The following is a 20366-nucleotide window of genomic DNA, read 5'->3' as shown; positions in this document are numbered from 1 at the left end:
ATGTGTGTATGTGCATCTGTACGTGGGTCTGTGTAAGAGTGAGTGCAGTGCCTCCGGAGGCCAGCAGGAGGCATCAGATCCCTTGGAACTGGAACTGCAAGTGATTGCTAGCCACCTGTATAGGTACTAGGAACTAAACTCAGGTCCTCTGCAAGAGCAGTGCACATTTTTAACAACTGAGCCATCTCTCCTGCCTGCCTTGACAGTTTTGATTGTTATACAATGTCTACCTACTACCTGTGTGCTATAGTTCAAATGTGAAGTGTCCACTGGCTCATGTGTTTGAACACTTGGTCCCCAGCAGGTACTGATGTTTAGGGAGACTGTGGACCTTTAGAAGTACAGCCTAGCTAGACGTGGGTCTCTAGGCAGGGCGGGCCTTGAGGTTCACAGCTCAGCCTGCCTTCTGTCCTGTCTCTACTTCCTGGTCCACTGAGAAGTGGGCAAGCAGCTCATGCATGCTCCCACCAGGATAGGACCACTGAAGCCATGCACCATCTGCCATCATGTTCTCCCTGCCATGGTGGCCTGCAGCCTCTTCTGTTGCCATCTTGTGTTCTCTGTTATCAACTGTATCATTTTCTGTAAACATTCTTCCCATCATGTCTCCATCTACACCTTAGATTTAGATCTGCAGACAAGACTGGCACTCAACTACAGTTCTCTGACCATTTCCTTGATCATCCAGAGTTTATGCCAATTAGGATGTCTCAGAAAGGCCCCATAGGGCTCGCTAGCGAACTGACATGCTCCACCCCCAAGTTTCTGACTCAGTGTGCTTGGGCTGGAGCTGAGAGTAAGGCCTTGAGACCCTGATATGTTGGGGACTCACTCTGAGAACACAGTCCTAGCAGATTCTTCAGGAAGGAATCACCACTACAGTATTCTCCAAGGATTCATTCATTCAAAATCTAGTATACAAAGTACTGGGTTTCATATTTTCATACATGGTTCATTTTTGTTGACCTTCCCCCTACATGCCCCTACTTTCCTCCCACTGACTCCATCTGCCCCACCATCCCCCCAGGAGCCTCTCTTCTGCTCCCATGCACCCTCCTTCATACCCTCCCCAACCCTTCCTAAGACCTCATTTCCCCTCTCATGGAGCCCTTTCTAGTTTCATGGCCTCTACTATCACCAAAATACTTATATAAAAATTAGGATTTAAGATCCACATATGGGAGAAAGTCTGCACTGTCTTTTGGAGTCTGGAATCTTTCACATAACATAATTTCCAATTTCACAATTTTTCTATAAATGTCATGATTTTATCTTTCTTAAAGCTGCATAAAATTCCATTATTTTGTGTAGCCATAAATTTCTAGGGTCCCACTTGCCCCCCACCCACCCACGGTCCAGACAAATCTCTCTCACCCATAGTCCCGCAGCCACTGGGACCCAAGTAAACACATAGAGGTTTATATTATTTACAAACTGCATGGCCTGTGGCAGGCTTCTTGCTAGCTAGCTCTTATAACTTAACCCATTTCTATTTATCTATCAGTTGCCACATGGCCGTGGCTTACTGGTACTTTCACATCTTGCTTCTCCTGGCAGTGCTGGTGTCTCTCTAGACTCTGCCTTTCTCCTTCCTTTCTCTCTCCTTGGATTTCCCACCTGCCTTTAAGCTACCTTCCCATGGCCAAAGCAGCTTATTTATTAACCAATAGGAATAATATATATCCACAGTGAACAGAAAGACATCCTCCAGCACGTCCCCTTTTCTAATTAAAAAAAAAGGTTTTAGCTTTAATATGGCAAAATTATATATAACAAACAGTTATCAAGCAAGAATTACAGTTGCAATATCTTGTCTATTTGTATTTGGCAAAATTAAAGAAAATATTTTATCATTTAACTTATATTTCTGAGTGTAAAGTTTCATATCTAATTTACCTTTTATTGTAACCAAGAAAAATTATAACTATCTAGTCTTTAACTACATCAAAGATCCCAGAAGGATATAATATTACCTAAGTAAATAGGAAATGCATTGTAAGCAACTTTCAAAAATCTAGAATGACAGAGACAGCTGGCTGCCTGGACAGTCATCCAAAGTTCCTCTGTACCACTGTGGCATCCATTTTCAGCCTATAGGCCTAGTCTCTCAGCCAATTTCCCTGTGTCCTATAGAATGTCTGGCAATCTCCTCTGTGAAGCAGGAACCTGAAGGACCATCTTGCCTTGTTTTGGCAGAATTTAGTGGTCATTTTTCCATGGGTCCTGCATGTCCAATCGATACAACATTTTGTCAAGCAGTCCAGGCAAGAACAGTTTCTTGCCCAAATGGCTATTTTTGCCAAGGTGAAGATAAACTCCATATAGGGTGTCTTTGATGCCCATCTTCTCTTCTTTGAAGTAAATCGGTGCTGCCAGGAGCAGACATGTCTCACTGTCCAGAAAGTCTAAATTTTTAAAACATTTTAAATGCCATATTTTGTAGGTTTTTGAAGTGTTTGAAGATTACCTGTCTATCTGAAATATATCTATGTATACCTAGAAAACTTAACTAACATGACTTTCTTTTTTTTTTCCTGACAGGGTTTCTCTGTATAGTTTTGGTGCCTGTCCTGGATCTGTAAACCAGGCTGGTCTCGAACTCACAGAGATCCGCCTGGCTCTGCCTCCCAAGTGCTGGGATTAAAGGTGCGCACCACCACCACCCGGCTAATCTGTATTTTTTTAATTGTATATTGCAATTTTAAATGAGTTTTATAAACACAATACCTTAAATAAGAGTAGAAATATACATACAAGCCCCCAATAATTTCCTATAATCATTAAGCTATTTCCGTGGATAGCAACTTAATCACATTAGTGTTTTGTTTTGTTTTGTTTTAAATCTATTCATCTATTGATGGACATCAGTGCTGGCTCCATTTCCTAACTATTGTGGATACAACATCAATGAACATGGTATCTCCATAGAAGGATTATTAAGTCTTTTAGGACTCTACACAGGAATAGCATAGCCAAGCCATGTGGTCACTCTATTTTTGGTTTTTATTTATTTATTTAAAGGAAAATATGTGGTATTTCCACAACACCTGCACTAATTCACATTTCCACCAGCAGCAAGGTTACTCTTTTCCCCGTCCACACCAGCACCTGTTGGCTTTTGCTTTCTCTGCATTTGTCTAATGCTTCCCATGATCCAGCTATCTAAAGGGCTGGGTATAAAATCCTCGGTTCATGCTTGCCTTGCCCTCCTATAGCTTCTCCCGGGTGTTCCAATACCAGACTCACCTTTTCAGTCATTGATTTGTTCTTTTCCCTAAATGGCCTAATGACCTACCTGTATTGGTTTTTCTTTTTTAACTCCTTATTGATTCTTGTAGATTTCACATCATGCACCTCAATCCCACTCATCTCCTCATCCCTTCGTATCCATCCTCTGCCCTTACAACCTCATCTGCAAAAATTTTTTAAAAATTAAAAATAAAAAATCTCATCACGGAAGCTGTAGTGTGTCACCATTAGTCACACAGTATACCCTTTAGTCCATACATCTTTACTTGTAAATCTTCATTTCAATGAGTCACTGGTCTGCTTTGAGGCCTCTGGCTCCTGCTACACTATCAATGCAGGATCCTCACTGGAATTCCTCTTGTATATCCTGTTGCTGCCCTGTGTCATGAAGATCCTGCAGCTTTGTATCTGAAGGAATGGCCCCTTCACGTGCTCCAGTTCATAGATGGGGATGGATGTTGGAGTGGGCCAACTCAGAGCCCTGGATCTGGAACTGGATGATAGCTGACTTGGTCAGCCCACCAGCTCTCCCGCATCCTCACCACCAGGGTGAGTTCTCCAGCACCGCACCAGCTAGCCCAGCTAATGCCGAAGGCAGCAGTTCTCCTGCTCTCATGCCCTCAGGGCCAGTTCACCCACACCTACACCACCAGGGCCAGCTCTACTAGGCTGCTCAGGTGAGGGAGGTACAGGGCCTGCTCTCCCAAGTTCTACAGCCAGTGAGAGGCAGGACCAGCTCTCCCACCTGCTGCAGGTGGCTAGGGGTAAGGGGGGTAGAGGGCATCTCTCCCTCACCCACGTCACCACACAGCAGATGAGGGACGGGTCCAGCTCTCCCACTCTCATACCCTCAAAGCTGGTTCATCCGCCCCACCCCACCCCCGGCACCAGAGCCAGCCATACTGTGTTGCCCAGGTGAGGTGCAGAGCCCACTCTCCCAAGTGCTGCAGCCATCAAGGGGCAAGGGCAGCTCAGCAGCTCTCTCTCGTGCTGCACCCAGTGAGGGGTGGGACCAACTCTGTGCAGCCCTTGGATACTGTGGTCCCAGGCAGCAGACCAGGGACATCCACACGTTCTTTGGTAGTAACATGGACCATGGACATCAACACAGACCCCTGCTGCTGCACGGCCTCACACCCAGACCTGGCCTTCAGTGGCAGCACGTGTAGGAACTTCACATGGCCTCAGGTGGCTTTGCAGGCCACTCGCATCAGGCTGTTCCTCTCCACCCTCCAGTCTCCAGATCCGCCTCTCTTCATACTGCTCAAGCTGTTCTGCTTCTCTCTCTCTCCCATCTCTCCACCCCACACCTGCACATTGTAGTAGCTTGTGCTTCGAGCGGGGTCTCTGGGTGTCTTCTTCCTGCCTACTCTACATGGCAGTGGGTGGGGCTTCTGGGTGTCAAGTGTTTGTTCAACCCAAAGCTTCCAAAGGAAATAAGTCTCTGGCCAAAGTTAAGCATAGCACTGTAAAACTGTAACTCAACATAGAATTGTCCAGTCTCACGGCTGAACCACCACCACGACCAACTAGAGAGGTCAGCAGCTAGGCCAGTGATGAGAAGCAGACACAGCAGGGCACGTCCAGTCAGCTGTGGGGCTCCATTCTGCAGGTGCTGCTCCTCTTCCCGGGCTAGGAGGCAGCTCTGGGAGACACAGTGGCTCATCAGTGGTCGGTTTTCTCAAAGGAAGACTCATAGGCCCACAAGCACCTGTGTTTGTTACCGGCTGGGTTGATGGACGATGTCATTCACCTTTTCCCAAGGACAAGAGGAGCATCTGTCTTCCTGTCTCCTCTCCAACTCACTTCAGAGTGCACAAACGGCTGGTCTTCCCTTTCTCCACCGCCTATTTGCTCATTTTCCCTCTCCCATCACCCCACCATCTACTCACTCACTTCCCACCACACCCAGCCGGCCATGGAACCCTGGTGTGATCTCTGTGCTTCCCAGCGCACCTGGGCCCAGCTAGGGCTAGGCCGGGCCTTGGTGTTCCAGTGTCCAGAAGCTGTTTCTTTCTTTCCTTTTTTTAAAATTTTATTTTACATCCCAATCATAATTTCCCCTCCCTCCACTCCTCCCATCTCCTCCCTCCCATTCTGCACCCCCATCCTCCTCTGTTTCTGCTCAGAAAGGGGCAGGCCTCCCATGAGTATCAACAAAGCATGATATATCCAGTTGCAGTAAGACTAAGCACCACCCCTTGTATTAAGGATAGGCAGGGCAATCTAGTATGAAGAATAGATTCCCAAGAGCCAGCCAAAGCATTAGGGACTGCCCCTGCTCCCACATGTAGACCAAGCTACACAACTGTCATATATATGTAGAGGGCCTAGGTCGGTCAAATGCAGGCTCCCTGGTTGTTGGTTCAGACTCTGTGAGTTCCTATGAGCACGGTTAGTTGTTTGTGTGGGTTTCTATACCCAAAGATGCTCAATCATACCACAAGGACACTTGTTCAACTATATTTAACAGCTTTATTCATTATAACCAGAACCTGGAAACAACCTAAGAATGCACCTCAACCAAAGAATGGATAAAGAAAATGTGGTACATTTACACAATGGAGTATTACTCAGCTGTTAAAAACAAAGACATCATGAAATTTGAAGGCAAATGGACAGAACTAGAAAAAAAAAATCATCCTGAGTGAGGTAACCCAGATCCAGAAAGACAAATGTGGTATATACTCCCTCATAAGTGGATAATGGCTGTAAAGTAGAGGAAAACCATGCTATAATTCACAGACCCAAAGAGGCTAGGTAACAAGGAGGGCTCAAGAGGGCACACATGGATCTCCCTGGGAAGGGGAAATAGAAGAGATCTCCTGCATGGACTGGGGATAGGTGGGGATGGGAACTTGAGGGATCAAGTTAAGGAGTGGGTGGAGGGGGCAAATACTGAAAGAGATGGCTGGAAAGGGGGCACATTTCAGGGTCAGGTAGAAACCTGATGGAAGGGAAACCCCCGTGAATCTACAAGGATAACCCCAGCTAAGACTCTTAGCAATAGTGGATACATAGCCTGAACTGTCCATCTCCTGTGACCAGATTGCTGACTACCCCAATTGTCATCAGAGAGCCTTCATCCAATGACCGATGGAAACAGATGCAGAGATCCACAGCCAAACATTAGCCTGGGCTTGGGGAGTCCTGCTGAAGAGAGGGAGGAAGGACTGTAGGAGCCAGAGGGGTCACAGACCTCACAGGATCTGTTCCTGATGATCCCAGTCTTGGTGCCTGCCAGGTACAAGCAGGACTCTCTCGCCCCGGTGCTCTCTAGGTCCCCTCTCACCTGGCCAGAGAGGAGCAGGATCACTCACTCTCAGGGGAGATCAGAGCCTGGCTGAGGCTACAGCTACTGCAACCAAGAGGCTGGAGCACGATGCTCAGGCTGCTGTGGCTGCCACTGTCATCTTGGTTTCCTCCTACCTGTATCCTTAAGGCCCAAATACTTCATTATGGGTGACTTAATCTGGTCCTCCTGAGTCCGTCTCTCTGGAGCTGAATGGGCCTTTTTGACACACTGATTCTGGTTTTCTCTTTTGTTTCTAAAATCTTGGATGATAGTTCCAGATACTTGCAGGTTCAAACTCTCTCTTGGGGCTCCACCTGCCCGTGTTGCTCCCCTGCCCATCTTTCACTTCAGCATCTTTCTTTAAGACCCTTTGGACGTCTGTCTTTGCTACATTTTCATTTCTCGTTTTTCAAGGACACATTACCTTTTTATTTCAATATACTCTCCCTTGACAATTCATAATTTCCTATCTACTTTGCATTTCCCTATTCCTAAACACCTCACATACAAGGATCCTGAATCATGAAGTCCAGCTTAGGTCCTGGATGAGGGTGAGGAGGAAGCAACATGTCTTTTGGCTCAATTCCCTCTGCAAGGTCCTCAGCTTTCTCTTCCTCTCTCTCCCTTCACTGCCGGGGTGAGGGGAGCCTCTCCTCTGCTCTGTCTAGCTCTTCTCTATAAGCAATCTTTGCCAAGGCTGACCCTCAGTCCTACTACTAATAAAATTAATTTCCGGGCCTCAGGCCTTGAACTGCTAACTTGAAGACCAGGCCTCTCTGTTCAGACTCTTAGCACTTTTTTTTAAAAGATTTATTTATTTATTTTGTATACAGTGTTCTGCTTGCATGTATGCCTGCACACCATAAGAGGGCACCAGATCTCATTATAGATGGTTATGAGCCACCATGTGGTGGTTGGGAATTGAACTCAGGACCCCTGGAAGAACGGCCAGTGCTCTTAACCTCTGAGCCATTTCTCCAGCCCCCAACTCTTAGCACTTTAAGACGATCACATTCAAGGAGCTTTCCAAAGTTTCTTCCTAGTTTTCTACTCCCACCTCTTCACATATCCTGATACTGCCCCTGTCCACTCCATGCTGTCCCCCTGTCCACTCCATGCTGTCCCCCTGTCCACTCCATGCTCTGCCCTGTCCACTCCATGCTGTCCCCCTGTCCACTCCATGCTCTGCCCTGTCCACTCCATGCTGTCCCCCTGTCCACTCCATGCTCTGCCCTGTCCACTCCATGCTGTCCCCCTGTCCATTCCATGCTCTGCCCTGTCTACTCCATGCTCTGCCCTGTCCACTCCATGCTCTGCCCTGTCCACTCCATGCTCTGCCCTGTCCACTCTCCATGTTTACAACAACTTGATACACAGTGTTTCTTTCTCTGTTTCTCATGTCTTTGCACTGTAGCATCTGTGGGTCTCCTTGCACTGTTCCTTGAGTCATTGAATTTTGTCCATAACTGAATTCATAGGCTTGGGACTGATGTGTTCATCCGTTAGCTTGGGCAGTCCAGTCTAGCACCACCTGGAGTACAGCCAATGGATTTTTAATGATTTGGCAAGGCTTTGCAATACCGGGAAATACTTTAAAAGTCTCTGCTTACATCCTTCCTCCTGAAGTGATGTAACTAACAGACAGGCTAAAATCAGCTAAGCTACGGAATGCTCCAAATTCCTGTCATCCATCTAAACTCATGAGGACTTTGATAATTCAGGCTCCACTGCCTTTCGTCTTTGGGTGGCTCCTCTGACTCAGTCATCCTCGGTGTATTCTCCATGGGTTACTCTGTACGTTGCCTTTTTTCTCGGTCTCTAGTAGCAAAGAATGGACAGGCTAGACCTGAATACAGTGAAAACTCAGAAGGGGACAGTAATCGTTTGGCCACGGCAGGTCTACTGTGACGTCATCTCATAATTACCCTAGACACACATTAGGATCGGTTATAAGTTTCCTTTCTAGGAGCAGATCCTGCTTCCTTTTCTGTTATGTCCATACAAAGCAATGCATTGTTTCCCCTCCAAAACCATCACTGCAGTTTGTGAGGGTTACCATTACAAAATGGGACAGCAAAAATCCATCATCCCAAAGGTCAAGAGGGCTGAAGCCTGAAATACGAGTGTTGGGAGAGTGAATTCCTGTCAGCGGCTGGGAAGGCTCTGTCCCATTTTGTATGTGGTCATTTTCATGTTCATGCAACACTCCCCCATAACTAAGCCTTACCTAAGTCCACACCTCTGTAAGGACATCAGTCACCTGCCTTCTACAGCAGGTCCTGTCTCAAGTAAGATCACTTCCTGAGGTACTGGACCAACATGTGACTTCTGGGGAAGCTAGTGAACCCCATCAGCCACCCCTATTCTTTCCATCAGCTTTGGTTTTATGCCTCAGTGCACCCCGCTGCCATGTGGGCTCTTGGCTTCATTCACTTTGATTCACTCAGCTTGTCCAAACTACCAGTTACGCCCACTTTCTAATTTCTTTCTGCCCTGGGCTGTGGCTGGAGTGAGTTCACTGTGTTCTCCATAAAGATAGTTATCACCTCAGTATTTCAAAACCTTAACCATCCATTATTTGAAGCCGGCTGCCAGAGAGATCACAGCAGCCATGGAACGTCCAGGAAAAGGTAAGTTCTCTCATGACTTTGAAAATGTATCAACTCTAAATGAGAAGTTTGCTTTCATTGTATAGGTGGGGAATTTATTTTCAGTATCTTTTTTAGCTAAAACCTGGGAATCTAACCTACAAGTATCAAAATGGCTGTAGATAACAGTTTTGTAATCTATGGTTGACTTTCAAATCGGCATCACAGTGTTCACATGACTCTCACAGGTCAGCTGGGCTCTTGCTCCCTCCTAACTTAGGTTGTTTAGCGACTGACTGAAGTTTGTTGTCCAGCCCCAAGTTCCACTTTTCCCCAGTTCTAAAGTCATTCTCAATGTTATAACAGTCCAGGAAACATTAGCCACGACTTACTGTGAAAAAAATCTGTTGCTATATTTCTTTGCTTTCAATCCATGTTTTTATCCCTCATATTGAACATCTTAATAAAAGTTAATTATTCCAGGATACTCCTCTAACCTTCTCATAATGAGATTTAAGGGAATGAATTTGTAAAAGTTGAAATTGAGAGAAAATTCCCTAACAGGTTAGGAGCTTGGGAGTCTACATTTACGTATTACTTTGACTCTGCCACCGAAGCGGAACTCAGAGGCATGGTGCTCTGCTAACGAAGGCCTGTCTCGGTGCTTGAATGATGTCTAAAGGCAGCTGGGAAGGCTCTATGACGGCCCCTTGTTTCAGACTTCATTACTGGAAGAACAATACATACTAAGGAATATTTATCTCCTTTAACTAAACTAAAAACAGGTGAAGGGTCAGGTTCTAAAACTGACTACATCAGCTTAAAGGCCACAAAGTAACTCCAATCTGAAGAATTAAAAGATACTCAGATGCTAACAGCAGGAAAGCTACAGCTAAGGAGCTACAACTTAAAACATCCCTGAATATCCCACTTCAACCAGGACCTAAGGGTGAGATCTGCTACAAACTCCGTCACTTATAACTCTCAGAAACCCCATGAATCACTACCTGTACAATGACACACTGTATTCTGTTCTGAACTTCAGGATATAGTATGTAAATACCACAATAACTCTTGTGTCAGACCCCCTAGGAAATGCAGTGATGTTTCTTATGTTAGCCTCTAGCAAGCAACACTGGCTTTGGTCAGGAGACCTCTACAGAGCACACACCAGGCCTGAACCTCTGCCTGCTGGTGAGAGGACATCTAATAGTGCATTGTGTTTAATCTGATGAGTCCAACATACTGCCACCCGACAAGAGAGCCAACACAAAAAGCAGGGTTTTCCATACCGAGGACCTGAAATCCAGGGTGCATTTACTGGGACACACACATTGCAAATACTCAGAGACCAACCTCGTGTAGCCAGTGGCTGCTGGAGAGCTTTAAGCAAGGAATGAAGTCAGCTGGATGACATCTTACCCAGAGGCCTCTTGGCCTGTTATATCACACACCCGATGAAAGTCACAACTTCTACCTCTCAGAGGACAGACAGTGAAATGATGCAGCAGGCATGAAGCACTGAGTCCACTCCACAGCACATGCACAGCAGTTCCGCCCTCGCTGTGTACCAAAGCACAAGTGACATATATTGTCTAGGATTTTAAAGTACTAATCTTTGACAAGACATCAGAACTATTAATAAAAATAGTTAATAATGAGCATTTTGGAGCTACAAAGTGCCCAATAAGACTGAGTTTGCAAAGACGGGAAGTTATACCAGCTAAAGAGAAACACAAACTAAGGCAAAATTCATCCTTACGGACAGCCAGAGAGACAGCTTAGTCTGTAAGGATGCTTGCTACGAAGCCTGAAGACCCCTGGGACCTACACAGTACAAAGAAAGAACTGACTCCTACAGCTGTACCCTGGCCGCTCCTGTGTGCGTGTGCACACATGCATGTACGCACGCACACATGCATGCATACACACACACACACACTACATGAATTAGTGAATTAACTCTGAAATAATAACCATAGTGATGATACTAAAGACATAATATGGGAAAAGATTAAACAGAGTTAAGATCACACAGAATAACATCTGAATACTATACATCAAGAAATTAAAAATTACATGAGCGAATGTAGTTTACACATAGTCTGTTATCTGTTGGTGTTTTGATATACTCTTTGGCCAAGCAGTAAATTAGACAGTTCTGATAAAAAGCTGTGGTAAAACAGATAAAAATCAATAATGCCTTATAAAATACCAGTAAGCAGTGGATTTCAAACTATTGGGGCATAATTATTTCTATTTACAAGTGGATAACATGTATGAATAAGAAACACTCATCTGATTCAGTGTTATACACCTTAGACATACTATGCACACACACTAATGAAACTTGAATGAGGCAGAACACAAATGCTCTCTTATGTCACCCCAACTCTTGTTTCAGCCTCAACTGCCTACCCCAAAATCAGCTTAAGCTCCAGTTGTAGCTAAAGACTAACAAACTTAGCAATATGCATTAAGTCTTACAGTGCTCATTACTGGCAAGCTACTGATAAAGATGTTTGTCGAAACATGACTTCTCAAAACTTGTTAAGTATACAGCTTACTCTACTCACTAAGGCACACCCCTTCTACAAAACACAACCCTGACTTCATATTGTGGTTAGGAGTCTCAGACAAACAAGAGCAGTCACAGCTTATGATGAATCAGGAGAGGAACTACGTACTCATACTACACTGCAATGTTTTAAAAAGTAAAGTGGAAATGCAGAGAAGAAAATGCACCAAAGTAGGAATAAGCTAGTGAGGGTGCAGATGGACCACAGAAAGAACATCTGTATCCTCTTCTCATTATGAAAGTTTTAAAAACATGAAGTAATGTTAGATTGCTCTTCTTATTCCAGCAAAATAAGAAACCATTTATATGTTGGCAATGAAAACAAGACAAAGTACACACGGTTTCTTTTATAAAAAAATAGCACGATGCTGTCACCTACACCTATGAACTACTATCTTGATCATGAAGTAAGACTACTTTATTCCTGTGGTTGAGAGAATAGTATATAAACAGTCTAGAACTCCCCAATGACTTGTGACATGAAGACCAGCCTTGAGCTAAGAAGCTGACCTTCATCTCCAGCAGTGTTCTCCACAGATGCCCAATGTTAAAATGCCTTTTACACTGTGTAACACTCAGCCACTGTAGAAAATCAGAAAGCATGGTTACAGTGTGACAGCACATTCTAAAACCACCTCACCATCCAGACACTGCCTCGGTAATAACTCAGACATTTTTGTATCTCTTTCTCCATTCCTCCATCCCTCGCCTCCCCTTCCCTTCCCTGCCCTCTCCACAGCTTCAGTACGACCTATATGCTGATGATGTCCAAGCTTCCTCCCCAGACCTCACCTACATGCTGACAACTTCCAGCTTCCTCCCCAGACCTCACCTATATGCTGACAACTTCCAGCTTCCTCCCCAGACCTCACCTATATGCTGACACTTCCAGCTTCCTCCCCAGACCTCACCTATACGCTGACAACTTCCAGCTTCCTCCCCAGACCTCACCTATATGCTGACAACTTCCAGCTTCCTCCCCAGACCTCACCTATATGCTGATGACTTCCAAACTTCCTCCCCAGACCTCACCTACACGCTGACGATGTCCAGTTTCCTCCCCAGACCTCACCTACATGCTGACAACTTCCAAGCTTCCTCCCTAGACCTCTCACCCTCCAGTAACTCTACACACCAAACTTCTCATCTCCTCTCCAAACCCATGTGACCTCACCCAGCAAACAAGTCACCTCTTATGTGGGGATCACTTCTATTGTTGATAGCAGTTGGTTTTTACTTTATTTAAAAAAAAAAAAGAAAGAAAGAAAAAGAAAAAGAAAGGTCCGTGGCTTCTGTCAGGCGCCTCCAATCTGTGCCCCATGGATGCTGTCTTGGGGCTGCCTGAGTATCTTCCTAACACGGCAGCAGGCTTCCCTTCCAGGGAGTAATTCTACTGAGCGTGCCAAGAGGAAGGCACAGTGCCTCCACTGTCTAGCTCTGAAGTGGTGAACCATCACATCAGTCAAAGGCTAATCATCAGAAGTTAAGTCCAGCACGTACTCAAGGGAGACAAAATGAAGCCCCTTCTTCTAAAGAGGGAAACATAGAAGGCTGGGCACAGTATGAAACTGCTGTAAGCCCTCAATCCAAGGCACCTTCATTCTCAGACATGCAGGTCCCTGGAGCCATCCTGTCTACCAACCGAGCTGGTCCACATCCTCACATGCACAGTCTAATGGCCTCTCCGTTTGCATCACTGCCGCCATGCTGGTCTGACAGCACGCTGGCCTCTTTCCTCCAGCTTCTGCTTGTGCCTTTTAATCCCTTCTTCACATGGAAACCACCAGAAGCTTACCTTATTTTGTACTGTATTATTTTTTAAAACAAGGTCTCATGTAGACCAGGCTGGCTTCAGACTTGCTATGTAGCAGAGAGTGACCTTGAACTTCCAATCCTCCTCTGTCTCCTCCTGAGTGTCGTACACTAAGCCCAGTTTATCCAGTACTGGGGATCAAACCCAGAGCTTAAGGCCTATTAGACAAATACTCTATCAGCCTAGCTACATTCCCATGTGCCTCCCCCATCATCTTCTTAAAACCTAACTCATGCAAGGCTCACTCTTTAATCCTGGCACTTGTACTCAGGAGGCAGAGGTAGGCAGACCTCTCAGTTCCAAGACAGCTGAGGATACACAGGAAGGCCCTGTCTCAAAAATAAACAGATAACTAAACCTAAGTCAGTCATGTTACTGTAAACACTCAGCTCATTCTCACTTCAAATTCCCTCACACTGCTCTTCTTCCACAGCACCCTTCACTGGACACGCTGTATAATTACCTGACTGGAATCTCCCCTGTTCACTGTCTGCGTCTGGTTACTAAACACAGTAACCAAGGCAGGCATCCTAATGGGTTTTTTTTTTTGGGGGGGGGGTCTTTTTTCATGTTTCCTGTATCCTGAGCTACACAGTGAGACCCCACCTTGAAAATTCAAAAAGAGGGCTGGGGAGGAGAGAACCAACACAATTTTCCAGCTATGATGCATGGTGAACATTCTTCCATATCATGTTTAATGGCTAATCAGTAGATGACTATATGGCTAAATCACATCTTAGCCCATGGCCTTTCATTGGACATTTAGACAGTAACTACCTCAACCCCATTACAAATGCTGCAATGAAAGTCCTCTGGCAGGTGTGTAGGGGTGTGTGTGTGTGTTGGTCAGAGGATAGCTGGGTCATCTAGTCTCACTCCCGCCTTGCTCGAGGCAGGAATTCTCTTGTTCCTGCTGCTGTGCCATGCAGCTGGCACTGAAGTCAACGAGTGATTCTCCCGCCTCTGTCCTCCCATCTCAGGGTACAGGGATAACAGATGGCCACGCTCCACTTTACATGGTTCTGGGGGTCCAAATCCAGGCCATCAGACTTGCAGGGGAAGTGCTATTTCACACTGAACCATCTTCTCAGCCTAATGTAAAATGCTATCACATGATTCACTTCTTTGAGAAATATCCTAGACATAAAATTGCTGAGGGAAGAGATTCACTTTTCTGGAGGGAATCTCACTCTGTGGACCAGACTAGCCTGGAGCTTGCTGTGAGGCACAGGCTATAATTGTCCTCTTGCTTCAGTCCAGGAAAATGGGATTGCAGGTGTGTTCTATTACGACACCAACTTTATAGGTTTTAATAATAATGTACTATCCTGCTCCTGCCAATCTCCTCACACCTCACCAACATAAGTTATCCATGAACTGAAAAGTTACATAAACTCGAGTCTGTAGGAACATGGTCGTGACTTTAATGAGCTTAATTGAAAGACAAAAAAAACTTGCCTCGCTGGACTCCTGGGAGGATCAAGTGGACACTGGCTAGCAAATTATGTAGCTCCCTGCTTGAGGCTCTCAATAAAAGTTACTTTACCCTTACACTTTCCACCATTATCGTAACTTTAAAGAAAACAACTACAAAGTGCTGGCCCATTATTACAGAAACGCCAGCCCATAAAGTACTTTGAAGTGCATCTTAATTTAACCTCTTTCTTCAGGGTTAACATCCTGCACGGAATTAGAAATATTCCTAAGCTCAGTGTGCAGCTGGGAAGACATTGTTTTATCCTAACCCCGGCTTCTGTTTTTCTTTCTGACAGCAGCAAACAGAAGCAAGCCTTCCAAAACCTTGGAAGCAGAGTGAGGGCAGGTCACGCCCAAGTGCGTCCTGCTCTCCCTGGCAGCCACATCCCAGTCAGAACAGCTGGGGAGCACAGAGTCAAAAGAGGCTTCGCCTGGAGACGCCCAGAGTTGAGATCTGGGCTTAGCTTAGAAAAGAACACAATGGCAACTTCCTTTAAACATCCTGGAAAAAAACCAGTGGCAGCTGCTCCCGCCTCCCTTTGACGTGGACGTGAACAAACTGGGCGACTCCCCGCGCGGGCGCACAGCGCTACAAGAACAGGCCGGTGGCCAGACAGACCGACACACAGACAAGAGACCTGAAGACACCCCAGCAGACAGACATCGACACACACGATGCAGCCAGCGCCCTGCAAGGCCAGGCCAGGCCTAGGGACCACTGCGAGGTGCTGGCCCTGGAGGCGCGCACCCCAGCCGGGGTCCCAGGACCTCCCAGCCTCTGCCTGGGGTCTCTGCACACCGCGCCACCCCGTCCCCAGTCCCCCAGTGCTCAGTGCGCGCGCAGGGACGCCCCCGCCAGACGCGCGACACACAGGGAGCCCGGATGCCGCCGCGGACGCGGAGGCCCGCACCCCGGACTGCGAACACGACAGATGCCCACGCCCCGGGTCCGGGTCGGGCCCCGCAGACACCCACCGAGCTCCTCGCATCCCGCCGCCTCCGCCGGCGCCGGCGCTTCCATCCCTCGGGGGTCTCCAGGTCGCCGCCGCCCGCTCTGCCGCCCGCACTGCCGAGCATGCGCAGAGCCGCCCCGAGGGGCGGGGCCCGGGCCGGCCTCGACCGCAGCCCACGAGGGACTGCGCCTCGCGGGGTGACAGGCGCGATTCCGAGAGGCCGGGGGATCCGAACCCGGGGCTTCGCGTGCCGGAAAACGGGGCCTCGGGCCGCGCAGAAAGCCGGCAGCCTGCAACTCCGACGGTCGACGGTCGGTCTTCCTCCATCCCAGGTTACACTCTCAGCATCTTAAGGACAGCTGAAGCTAGGGTTGAGGCAAAGGGAGGTGTCCCGCGCTGTCAAGCACTACACACATTGCTGCGTGGTTCTGTGGGCACCGGAGAGACCGCGCGATGCTGGAACCCACTGTGCTCACTGTCCACGCAAAGGGATGTCACCTCACCACCCACAGTGAGCCAGTGAAGGCAAGGCAGGGAACCACCACTGCAGCGGGGACTCCCGGCCTGCATGCAAAGCTGGCCTCTGGTGGACCCCAATAAATACATGATGAACCCACAGGAAAAAACACGCTTCTGATTAGAAAAATATTTAGTTTTGAGACTGAAGACTGTGTAGTGGCTTACTCAGGTAATCCAACGCTGGGAAGAAGAGGCAGGCAGGTTTCTGTGAGTTCAAGGCCAGCCTCGGCTACATAGAAAGTTCCAAGACACCCAAGGCTGCATACACAGACCCTGCCTTACCATAAAATTAAAATTTGAAAGACTACTACCGTGGCAAATGCCTGTAATCCCAGCACTTGGGAGGATGAGGCTGGAGTTTAAGGCTATCCTTAATTTTGTATGGCATTCGAGGCCAGCCTGAGCTGCATGAGATTTTGTCTCCAAAAAACAAAAAAATTAAGTAAGTAAACAAATAACTTAGAAATTACTGTCAGGACATCACACAAAACTTTTTGTTTCTTGTCTGTGTTTTGGAGTCAGCTCAGGAAAGAGGTATGTTTGTTTCTGTGGGAACAGGGCAGTCTGGGTTCAGACCACTAATAAAAACTCAGTGTGTTAGATATTCAAACTCCCCGGATTAAGAGAGAACCAGTTCCTCTCAGCCCCACATCTTTCCTCCTCTCAAAAATCCTCAAGGTTTTCATCAGATAACTAGGCACAGTAAAACTTTTGCTCACACCCCGTTTTCCCCTGAAAACACATACACATCACAGGGAAATCCTCACTCCTCACAAATAGCACAAATGTAGCAGAGATGGTGAGCTACTGGGACCCGGGTCCCTGGGCTGCACGGCAGCAGAGATCTGTATCAGAATTGATAGCCCATGTTTATCACTGTGTTAAAAGCATCAAAAGCCATTGCCTGTTGATGATGGCACACGGGGAGACTAGCCGGACTGTCCTGCGAGGCCTGGTTAAGACGGGCTTCCAGACTGGGCTTCATTCCTGTGATGTGAGAAAAAACCAGGTAGTGAGGAATCAAGAGAACTATGCTATCGTACATCATTATGTCACTCTTGCTCCCGGTCTTATGAACTGAGGCAGTAGTCCCCTACAATGCAAGACTGACAGAATGCCTGCAACTGTGGGTGAAATAAACACTGAACCCTATGTAAGCAAACGTAAGACAGGGTTTAACTGATAAAATAAAAGACGTGTGAGACTGGCATTGGGGCGTGGGCTTCTTCCTAAGGGTCACTTGAACACAAGCTCTATGGTACCTGATAGTAGGTAAGATAAACCAAGACACTGAGTGAGTACTGGGAGGGTAGTGTATACAGCATGGATACTCTACAAGAAGAGGAGATTCACAAGCATGCAGAGGAGGGTACGTCAGTGTGAGACTTCACCACAGTACTCAGAGTGCGGTTTGTAATTTGTGACTTCCTCTTTGTTGTTGTTTTGTTTTGTTTTTCGAGACAAGGTTTCTCTGTGTAGCCCTGGCTGTCCTAGAACTTGCTCTGTAGACCAGGCTGGCCTTGAATGCACAGAGAACGACTTCTTTATTTCTAAGATTTTCCACTTACTATTTTCAGACCACAGCAGACAGGGAGTGACTACAGACTTGAGAGGCAAAATCACATATAAGGAAGCACACACTAGTCCTTGCCACCATAGGAACTGCGACCACTGCTGTAGTTGAAGGTGTAGAATGTCACTGCCTCCGTCCACATGGAACTGAAGGTGCCTGACACAGCAAGCCAGAGAGAGTGGAGAAGCTGGGGAGAGAGGGGGAAGAGAAGGGGAAGCTGACAGATCAGCTTGACTGCTGCTGAGGAAAATGACAGAGTGTTGCTGGTTGAGAACCCTCTTCAGATCGTGGAGGTTGAACAGTTGGACTCTGCTTCGGGAAGAGTTGACCAGGCATGTGTGTAGAGAAGACCATTTCAGCTTGCCTGTTAGGCATTGCCTATTTTGTATTTTAAAGTGGCTTCACCATCTGCTGATTTCCGGGAAGGAGGAGCAACCTCCTCCCTATCTTCTGAACATCGAAGGTGTCCAATGGGTGGACGTAGGACACAATGACAGTGCCCTGGGAGATTCCTCACTGGGCTGATAACATGACCTTTACTGCAGTGTCTTTGTTTACTTAGCTCTTTAGGACTGACTTCTCAAGCTGAAAACCAAGAAAAATGATGTGTGAGTTTAACTTATTGTGAAAAGGCTTCACACTGTCCTCACATAATTTTTTATAAACACATCATATCCGCTGTCTTAGTTAGGGTTTCTGTTGCTATGATAAAGCAGCTTGAGGAGGAAAGAGTTTAGTTCACCTTACAGCATGGAAGTCCATCACTGGGGGAACCCAGGGTGGGAACTCACGGCAGGAACCTGGAGGCAGGCACTGGAGCAGAAGCCATGAAGAGGTACTGCCTGCTCACTCTGCTTTCTAACAGCACCCAGAAACACCTCCTCAGGAGTGGCACTGCCCACAGAGAGCTGGGCACTTCATCAATCAAGACAATAGACTTGTCTACAGGCCAAAATGGAGGCATTCTCTCAATTGAGGTTCTCTCTTTTCAGATGTCTAGAATTGTGTCCAGTTGACAAAAATACAGCCAGCACATCCACAAAACGAAAATAGAATGCGATGAAAAAGAGAATAATGTGGGAGCAGGAAGCAGAACCAACAGACAAAGAAGAGTTAAGTATAGGATCCACCCAGCAGATCTGGAATCTTAATTCAGGTAGACAAAAGAGAAGGAAATCAGGAATCACACATTGGGACTGAAGAACACTATCGTTGAAGGGCATTTGTTCATAACTGAGCAGACCCCTGACTGCCCAATACAGCAGGTGACAGCCAACTTAAACCAAGACATATTATCATAAAACTTTAGAATAATGAAAACAACAGAAAGACGCTAAACATTGTGCTGCCAGTTTAAATACTAAAAAGCAATGGGGAGAGCCTCCTTGGCTTGAAGCTCACCTGCTGATTCATAGCAAACGTCAAAGGCTAGAGCTCCATGAAGCATTGAATTCCACTTTTTCAAGGAAAGCACACCCAGCTAAAACTCTATCCAAACTGTGGATACAGTGAAAGAAAAATACAAACATGCTTTGATATAACATAAAAACTCAGTCTGGCCATCTCATGTACTTTGTCTTAGTGAGCTCTGGAAGAACACTTTACCAGAATTAAGGCGTAAACCTAGTTAGAAGACATGGCAACATGGCAACCAAGAAAGCAAGAATCCTAGGCAGGCGAGGAAGTCCTAAGAGATCCCAGACCACAGTTGCACCTGGAGAGATGTCCGTCCACCTGGAGCACCAGGAAGGGATAAAAGAAATGGTGAAGTTAAGGAATATTCTGAAATTATAAAATTTGGGCAAAAAGACATTTTACTCCTTTTGGAGAACATCAAAAGACTTTGCTGCAGACGTGACAAAAGCCAAGCAGCAGGACAAGGTGAGGGGCTGGATAGACACACGGACAGCAGGTCTAGTTAATGCAATGTTGATAAAAAGAAATAAAGTATGAGCAGAGCACATAATACGCCTTGGCCATGAGTAATACACACAGCCACATCCCAAGAGATGATGAACAACGGCAAACACGTTACGATTCTGCAGGTGCAGGCTGATATAAAGATTCTAAGTTCTTACTTTTTATGGTTATGGGGAAATGATGATAAACAAAACGGAAAAATTAGTGTGTGCTTTCTTGAAGTGTGGAAGCAAATACAAAATGAAGTTCCTGAGTTTAGAGCAGTGGCCTCTCAAAACAAAATAAGTAGGCAAGACTCCATCTTTTGTCATAAGTCCTATTTGATTTTAAGCTATGTACGTGGTTAAAAAAATACTAAATTCTCAAAAGAAATATCAGCCTCTACAAATTATTAATTTTTAT

General features: G+C 46.4%; 2 protein-coding genes across 3 annotated transcripts in view; one reads left to right on the top strand and one right to left on the bottom strand.

Annotated features, from left to right (window-relative positions):
* The window catches only part of Slc36a4 (solute carrier family 36 member 4), a 36785-nt gene extending 20708 nt beyond the window's left edge, over positions 1–16077 (bottom strand). For both annotated transcript variants that reach the window (XM_059267358.1, XM_059267359.1), the window contains exon 1: positions 15975–16077. In XM_059267358.1, the coding sequence (XP_059123341.1) occupies positions 15975–16020 (46 nt within the window). In that variant the 5' untranslated portion in view covers positions 16021–16077. The remainder of the gene's footprint in view (positions 1–15974) is intronic.
* Positions 9131–18741, top strand: LOC131914739 (synapsin-1-like). The gene is made up of 2 exons (XM_059267360.1): positions 9131–9174; positions 15296–18741. Exon 2 carries the CDS (start codon positions 15883–15885, stop codon positions 16303–16305), a length of 423 nt encoding a protein of 140 aa, XP_059123343.1. The 5' UTR covers positions 9131–9174; positions 15296–15882; the 3' UTR covers positions 16306–18741.
* The last annotated feature ends 1625 nt before the right edge of the window (positions 18742–20366 follow it).

Source organism: Peromyscus eremicus, chromosome 7, assembly GCF_949786415.1.
Source record: "Peromyscus eremicus chromosome 7, PerEre_H2_v1, whole genome shotgun sequence".
Taxonomy (NCBI): Eukaryota; Metazoa; Chordata; class Mammalia; order Rodentia; family Cricetidae; genus Peromyscus; species Peromyscus eremicus.
Note: the sequence above shows the minus strand (reverse complement) of the source record. Positions and strands in the feature narration are given on the sequence as shown.

Coding starts and splice junctions, on each gene's coding strand:
- LOC131914739 (XM_059267360.1), top strand. CDS start 15,883: ATGCCGCCGCGGACGCGGAGGCCCGCACCCCGGACTGCGAACACGACA.